The following is a 9,025-nucleotide window of genomic DNA, read 5'->3' on the forward strand; positions in this document are numbered from 1 at the left end:
TAGACACTTTACTTACATTTAATGTGCTTTCTATGGACATTAAAATCACTTTTGTAAATTTCTTTTGATGCAGACATCTTAACGTCTTTGACCCACATACTGTATATATATATATATATATATATATATATAGAAAATGCATGATATGACCTCTTCAAAAGGACAGTTAATTCTCAAATTAAGTAGGCTACTTTCAATCTAGCTAATGTCAGTCGCTGAAAGTGATTCGCCATCCAGCAAATCCCATTTTCAATTTTCTGTATTCTATTCTGTATGATATTTTTGGTCGCAGCAGCAGAATGAATTCAACAATCATAATACTTACGAACACTCATACATGCAACGGCTGAAACTATAGCTGCAATCTTCTCTGAAAGTCCAATAAATCTAATTCCCCGATAAAAAGAAACAATAGTTAAGGCTCAGTTATCTGAAAGGTTAAATGGATGATGGAGGATTATGTGGTTAAGTAGATGTAAGAGCTACTCAGGTTTAGAAGCTAAACACATTATTCAGTCAGAAATATCCCTGTGCATGCATATTGACAATTTCAAACTGAATTTCTACATTCATACCAGATTTATTTTAAGTGTCATCAATATACTATAGTTTGTTTTATATATATTTTTAGACTAAGTTTCTAACTTTCTATTTTTCCTTTTAATTTTAGTTGACATTTTAATAATTTTATTATGTTTTTGCTCTTTTTTTTTTATATAATTTTTAAATAATTTTTAAAAAGTCTAAATAGTTTTTTATTCATTTTTCTTTCAGTTTTTTAGTACACTAAATTAAAATGAGAAACGCTGCCTTGGCAACAAGTTTATTTATTTTATTTTTTTTTTCAGTTTATGTTTATTTCAAGTAACACTTTTTTTATGGTTTTCATTTTCGTTTTAGTTAACTATAAAAACCCTGATGCATACTCTTGTCTGCTGAATAATAACAGATAACAGATTCAAATAAATAACTGACTCAAATAGAAATCAATATTTTAATAACTTTCCAGGGAAATGAAATAAATGTTAAAAGAAACAGAAACTGAAATAAAAACAAAAATATAAAATAATTTCAGTTAGTTGCCGAAAAATTATTATTTTTTTGTTTAACTTGTAGTACTACATAAAAAGACGTAAAAAATAATAAAAATGACAAAAAACAACAAAATTACTAAAACTTTAAAATTAAAATAAAAGTGGAAAACATCAAATAAAACTGAGAAGTTATTAAAAAAACTATTATTAAAAACTACAATAGTATATCAGTGACACTAAAATAGCTATTACTGAATATTAAACGAATAGTTAATATTTCAAAAAAATAAAATGCATTAATATTCATTCTTCATCGTTTCTTAATCTAGCTTTCTAACAAAGCTGCATTGTACACTATGAAACTATGAATATTGTTTGGCTCTGTGACAGGTTGCTTATTTTCCTCTATTGTAAGTTGCTTTGGATAAAATGCGTGACTGTAAACTGTATGGCAGAAAGAATTTAACATCAAAAACCTTACACACATTAACTCTCACGCTATGAGCAACTGGTACTGGAGAGACCTTCTGTTGTATTTATCATGTCATTCTACAGAAAGAGCTCAAGCAAAATAAATAGTGTGCAAGTGCTGAACATTAAACAAGGTAAAGGTTGCATGAGTGGGTGGACTAGAAAACATGAAAGCAGCAGCTTGTGAGAGGGATCCGTGCAGCAGTGAAGTGTGTAGAGCAGCTGCGTCTGTCTCGTCCCAGGAGCCGCTCGTGCTGTGGTTAAGTGGAGGCAGTAAAAGCCCAGTAACGGGGCGGTGACAGGTGTGAGCTCTGGGGCCTCGGGGTGACCGAAAGTGCACTGAACAGATACAGGAGAATTCAGGTCAGTGTGTCAGTGCCAACATCTACAGCCACACCAGCTGCTGGACCAGAGTTCATGTCTGCATAAGACCGCAAGGACCCCGAGCTCACCCACTTCAATAGGACATTGCCCAGAGGGTTAATAACTGATGCTAGAATGCAAATTAAGTTTTTGTGTTTCTTGCTATTGGTGGATTACATTAGGTTGCTGCAGTAGGTGGTTTCTTACTGGTCCTATAGTCAATGCTCAAGTCTTTGTGATATTGTCATCTAGATACGGCTCAGCTTTTTCCTTCAATGCAAGTCTGTGGGATTTCACCCATTTTTATTTTAAAGGGGTCATGGGATGCCCATTTTGCACAAGTTGATATGATTCTTTAGGGTCTTAATTAAAAGTCTATAACATACTTTGGTTAAAATTTCTCAATGGTAGTGTAAAAAACAAGTACTCCTGTCAAACCTGTCAAAATCAGCTCTGTTCTTATCAAGCCATTATAGTCCATGTTGCTTTAAATGTTAATGAGATCTGCTGGCACCGCCCCTCTCTTCTGAACTGCTATCAGAGAGACTGTTTACTTTAGCCGCATTCATCGTGAAACTTGCTAATTAGCACATTATTAGGAAAGGCGATTTGCAAAGATTCATTACAAAACATACTCACTTCTTCTGTAGATGAGGATCATGAATGATTCACGCGAACATAGACACATTTAGGCTGATCGGGATCGGCACATTCACTTCAAAGTGAAAGTAACGTTAATCCTCTGCGTCTTCAGCGACAGCGACAGGCTCAGATGTCGGGAGTAAATGACGACTACTATATTCATCATTACATCCAACAATAAAGCATCTCAATCGCTTAATCTGAGACATTCTTGTCTTCCCCTGCACCGGATTCGACACAATGGCGGACTGATGACAGCTCACTCAGGGCGGGTCTACGGTAAGACACCAGTCTAGTCTGTGCTAAAACACTACTGTCAATCAAACTATCGTGGGAGGGGCCTGTACAGAACTGCGTCATTCTGACAGGGCTCTCAGAACAGCCTGATTTGAGAAAGGGGATTTTAAATAGGGATTTAAAAAAAAAAACACTGGGTGGATTTTTATAATTATAGGATGGATGTGTACACACACTGCCAACACACATTTATGTTCAAACAACTTGAAAAGTGAATTTTGCATCCGATGACCCCTTTAAGCAAAATCTCCATATCTAGCTAAATATTAGAGGAACCATTCATGCACAAAATCGCACACTGCAAAAAAAAATGTTTTTTTCTTGTTTTCCAGTGCAAATATTCTCATTTACTTGAGAATCAAAATTACTTATGATACTATGTCTTGTTTTCTGAAAAACTTATCAAAATTAAGTACATTTTTCCATAAAACAAGAATAAAATCTGCCAATAAGGTAAATACTAGTTAATTTAATAATTTATCATTTATCATTTAATTTATAATAATTTAATAACTAGTTCTCTCTTTAAAAGTTGATTTTTTTTCTGATGCCAATTTCTTTTTCTTGTTTTAAGCACAAACTCACTTACATTTTTTTGAAAAAAAAACCTTAATTTTACATGTCAAGTAAATGTATCTTGATTTAATATTGTTTAGATATTTGTACAGGACAACGAGACAAATTTTTGTCTTTTTTTTTTTTTTTTTTTTTGCAGTGCAGAATGATTTTTGACCCAAGTTCAATATTTAGGGTTGATGGTTTGTTAAAATCAGTATCTTCAAATATATCGATTTTTCGAAGTTACAAATAAATCAAAGACTGTTGGAGTATGTTTTACAAGAAAATACTATTTCAATCTTTTCACTTCAAAATGTCACATTCAATTCAATGTGCTATGTGGCATTTTTTATTTTTATTTATTTATTTTTTGTAAATATTTGTTAAATTTACTAGCATTTGGAGTGGAAATTGTTTCACAGAAATGTTTCAGTGCAAAGCACCACAAATTAAATTGTCTATGAAAACACCAAAACTTTATTATTCTTTTTGAAACTATTATTATTATATTATATTATTATATTATATTATATTATATTACTGATAAGCTACCACTAAATATTGTAGAAACTTAATTTGCTGTAAAGTTGCTTTGCAATGATTTGTATCGTGAAAAGCGCTGTACAAATAAACTTGAATTGAATTGAATTATTATTCTTGTTGTTTTTTAACTAGGGAAAATCAAAAAATCCTCATTGAAATTAAAACTCTCTTTTACAGGAATTTTCTGGCCAAGATATGCAGCCAAAAATAACATGTACACAAAACCAAATAGAATTAAGCATGGCATATTAAATATTATTATTACAATATTACATGGAATATTCAAAAATTAAATAGCAGATGAGAGACAAACACTGACAAACTAACAAACCGCCATCTTGCAACTATTAATTCATATCTTTGTTGATTAATTCTAGTCGTATGTTAACTTTAGGGTCCAAAGGTCCGAACGATCAGAACATCATAACAGAATAACAACTGGACATGATCTGCATGTGTAAACTAAATGCATGGAAGGGCTGAAAGGATTCTCACGCTGTGAGAACTCAGAGTCAAGCTGGGGTCTTACACTCTGAACACCGCAATCAGCCCTCATCAGTGTTAGATCTCTGCCAAGGGAAGCATCTGTGCATCCAGAGAGTATGAGCGCCGCCGACGGGGATCAAATTCTCTGCCTGCGCCTGTCAGCTTCTGGTCACCCCTGAGCCCGACAGATGATCTTAACCGGCGTGACAGTCAACTAATTGTCTTATTCAGGCCTGCAGACACTGACTACATCTCCTGTCGCCCCGCTGATGAAGCCAAACATCAACAACAAGCTATTCTTACATATCACTGGACGCTCTCACGAAACACTGTATGGAGCTAATCACAGGCGTTTGTATATTCTGAACAGAATGGAGCACAAAACTGTGATTTACTACTTGGAAATGCTGTAATCTGATAACTGGGTTGACTGAAAATCATGCAGCCTGGAATCCTTCATTAATCGAATTATTTCTATGAAAATGCTATTTTAAAAGAATGTTCCACTTCATATGACATATAACTTCATATGAGTTATTCTGTACCATTTCACCAACAGACTAAACTATGGCAGTAAATAAAGCAAAAGGAAATGAGATGAATTGCACAAAATCAGTCAACAACATGTTTGCTGCACATTTCAAAAAAATGAAAAAAAAAAAAAAAACATATATATATATATATATATATAGTTGTTGTTGTTGTTGTTATTTAGTGACAATTAAGTACATTTTACCCCCAGAATAATTATTTTAAATGCAGAAAATAACAAGAATTTATAACATTTACAATTTTATACATTTTATAAACTTGTAAAATCGTAAATTCTCCTAAAACATATTAAAATATTTTTTCTAAAACAAAATAAAGTCTAATTAAATAAGTCTTATTATTATTATTATTATGATTATTATCAACAACAACAACAACAACAACAACAACAACAACAACAACAACAACAACAACAACAACATTCTGATATTACTGATATTAAACAACAACAACAACAACAACAACAACAACAACAACAACAACAACAACAACAACAACAACAACAACAACAACAACAACAACAACAACAACAACAACAACAACAACAACAACAACAACAACAACAACAACAACAACAACAACAACAACAACAACAACAACAACAACAACAACAACAACAACAACAACAACAACAACAACAACAACATTCTGATATTAATTTCATGTAAATTAAGCACATTTTACCTCCTCAAAATCCCACAATAATTTAATTCTCATTCATTTAATGCAGAATAACTAGAATATATTAGTAAAACTGTCAAATAATTATACATCATGTTTTATTTTATTTATTTTATATTGACTGTAATGAAAAATTATCATATTGGAGTAAGAAAAATGTAAGATTATATATAACATCAAAATGCAAAACAAAAATATGTAATAATACTAAAATAAGTTTATCTTTATGCAAATCATGTTTTTGTGAGATTTACTCAAATACAATTTACGAAAAAAATAATCTGTATTTAATTATCAACAACAACAACAACAACAACAACAACAACAACAACAACAACATTCTGATATTAATTTCATGTAAATTAAGCACATTTTACCTCCTCAAAATCCCACAATAATTTAATTCTCATTCATTTAATGCAGAATAACTAGAATATATTAGTAAAACTGTCAAATAATTATACATCATGTTTTATTTTATTTATTTTATATTGACTGTAATGAAAAATTATCATATTGGAGTAAGAAAAATGTAAGATTATATATAACATCAAAATGCAAAACAAAAATATGTAATAATACTAAAATAAGTTTATCTTTATGCAAATCATGTTTTTGTGAGATTTACTCAAATACAATTTACGAAAAAAATAATCTGTATTTAATTATTTTCAGATAATCAGACAAGTCTTACATTAAAATTTAAATAATGTTCCAATATATGTTTACAAAACATAAAATATCCGCCCCTCCTCATGCTGTGTCTTGATGGCAGGTTTCTTATTCTGCACTTGGATAAAAGCATCTGAATGCAAATCCTGGTGATGCCAAGCCTTGTTACAAGCTAACCTGCTCATATTCAACTTGAGAGCTGAAAAACAACCTCTCAACAGATGAGACACATCAGTGCAACCCCTCACCAGAACACACATGCTTCTCAATCAGCATGAAATATGACCTTTGAAGGCTAAAATATTGACATCATCCTGAAGACAAGACTGAAAGTGAGAGCAACATCCTACAAGATCAAGCCCAAGCTGGATGCAGTAAAACCAACCCAACCAGACTGAGGTTTGTTTTCCTCTTGCAGAGGTCATTGAAGTAAATTAATTACAAGCTCTATCGATTTCACACTCTCCAGCCCGAAGTGAGCCCGTCATTCTGCTGAAATGAACTGTTTGGCGTCGTTACACAGATGGTTAGAGGAGGACACTGAACGAGCCATAAAGCAAGAGGAAGAAAACACAGTGTTTCAACTGAGCTAGAATGCTTGGCTTGACGGATAGAGAAGAAATTATATGATGCATCTGCATGCAATCGCATGTTTATGTGTACATGTTCAATGTGCAATACATCTGGATTCAAAACAAGCACATCATGTGCATCCTCCTAATGTGACATTCCGCGTCTTACCTCCACACTTGTCCCATCTGAAGGATGTGCACACAAGCATGCCAGATCCAAATGTAGACCACACAGCACCTGTCCCTGCCGTAGATGCGCGAGCTCAGATCCGCCGTGGCTTTTCGGCTGAGCCCCTCCATGGCCCCGAGACCACCGCCCGTGTAATCCTGGACGAACCACCTGAAGCTTAGAATCTGGACCAGCACCGACGGCACCAGCACGAAGAACAGCGTGAGCCCGAACCACAGATAGTCCCGTTTGGAGTAGTAGTCCAAGGCCAGCCACAAGTCCGTGCCGACGTCCCAGAAGAGGACGAGCAGTGCGAGGACGATCCAGAGGCAGTCCAGCCACAGGCGCTCCTCCGGCTGGTGCTGATGCTGCGGCCGCCCCCATCCTCCAGCATCCCTGTCGCCCAGCAGCGACTGCAGACACGCGCTCCTGCAGCCCCAGTAGCACGACGACGAGTTGCAGCAGCGGCAGATGTGTATGGCCGCGCTGTCCAGCGCATCCTCGTCGCCGAGCACCTCGTCCAGGTTGTGCAGCTGGGCGAAACCGGTAACGACCCCCACGCCATCGGATTTTGCTGCCATCTTGCCCTCTGAAACGCTTCATCCCCCCTTTCCGTGCTCCGTGACGTCACTTCCGTGATACCTGTATTGGGGGGCGGGATGTGGTGTGAGTCGATGCTACTTGAAATTGATTGAAGGGCTCATGAATAATACACCAGTTAAAAGTCTGGACACATCCTGCATTTGTATAGAAATAGATAATGCCTCATTTAATACAAATGTATTGTAAATATATATTAAATATATTATTTAATATCAGTGTATGATGGTTCAAATTTGGCATGGTTTTTGTTTTAAAGATGTTACTCTTTTGCAAGTGAGAGAGGAAAGAACGAGGAATATGATTCACGAATATTCCCGCAAGCCCGTTTGGGTGCTAAATGTCATGTAGGTGTGGGAAAAGTCCTTTGGAAACAAGCTCTACGAGTCTTCCAGCATGTCACGGTGACACACAGCCCATGTTCATGAGTTCACTGAGTTCAACACTTTATAAATAAACCCTTTAATGAGAATAGATGTCCAGATTCTAGTACTTGTGCTAGTTAATTACAAGACAAACAGAGGAAATTTCCACTGGCTCCTTGTGGAAGACATAGAATTTATTCACTTTAGACTAACTAAATGGTCTGAGCACAACAGCCTCTCTGAGTCTTCTGCATGTCTGATGAGAGGCAAAAATACTATCATCAGTCATTCATAAAGAAGATTATTTGCATTCATTATTGCTCTGGTTTACATTATAATGCTAATTATAAGAAAGAAGGTTTACCTTCCAACATGACAATGACCCAAAGCACACAGCTCCTTCACACAGTGGTTGAAGGAGAAGAAGGTGAATGTCCTTGCATGGCCTCGTCAGAGCAGACCTAAACCCCACTGAAAATCTGTGGAATGACTTGAAGACTGCAGTCCACAAATGCTCACCATCAAACTGAACTGAACTTGAGCAGTTCTGCAAAGAAGAGTGGGCAAATATTGCAAAGTCTAGATGTGTAAAGTTAGTAGAGACAAATCCCAGCAGACTAAAGGCTGTAATTAAAGCAAAAGGTGCTTAAACAAAATACTGACACAAGGGGCTTATCTTTTTTCCAACTCAGTGATTCTGTTGTTTTATTTGTATTTTTTAAATGTTGGTGTTATATCTTTCACTTGGATGTTATAAGCTGCACTGAGTAAATACAGCTGGATTAAACAAAAAAATGGCTGTCTTTTTATTTCAGGCTACAAAGCAACAAAATGTGATCATTTTAAAGGGGGGTGGTCATTTACTATACCCACTGTATATCAAGTCCATTACCAGACTATTAACTGAGAGACATCATCTCTGTCTTTTGAGTAAGAAATAAAATATTCATCATATAGATAGAGCCCAAATAAAGGCTGAGTTCTCAAGCTATTGATGATATTAGGAGAAAAAGAAAACCC

At 35.1% G+C, this 9,025-nt stretch overlaps 1 protein-coding gene across 1 annotated transcript in view; it reads right to left on the reverse strand.

The window, feature by feature from the left end:
- The window catches only part of LOC107693112 (XK-related protein 6-like), a 26,306-nt gene extending 18,685 nt beyond the window's left edge, over positions 1-7,621 (reverse strand). Inside the window, exon 1 of the mRNA XM_016492372.1 lies at positions 7,041-7,621. Within this exon, the coding sequence (XP_016347858.1) occupies positions 7,041-7,621 (581 nt within the window). The remainder of the gene's footprint in view (positions 1-7,040) is intronic.
- Between the last annotated feature and the right edge of the window lie 1,404 nt (positions 7,622-9,025).

The sequence above is a fragment of the Sinocyclocheilus anshuiensis genome, unplaced genomic scaffold (genome assembly GCF_001515605.1).
Source record: "Sinocyclocheilus anshuiensis isolate Anshui unplaced genomic scaffold, SAMN03320099.WGS_v1.1 scaffold261, whole genome shotgun sequence".
NCBI classification, from domain to species: domain Eukaryota; kingdom Metazoa; phylum Chordata; class Actinopteri; order Cypriniformes; family Cyprinidae; genus Sinocyclocheilus; species Sinocyclocheilus anshuiensis.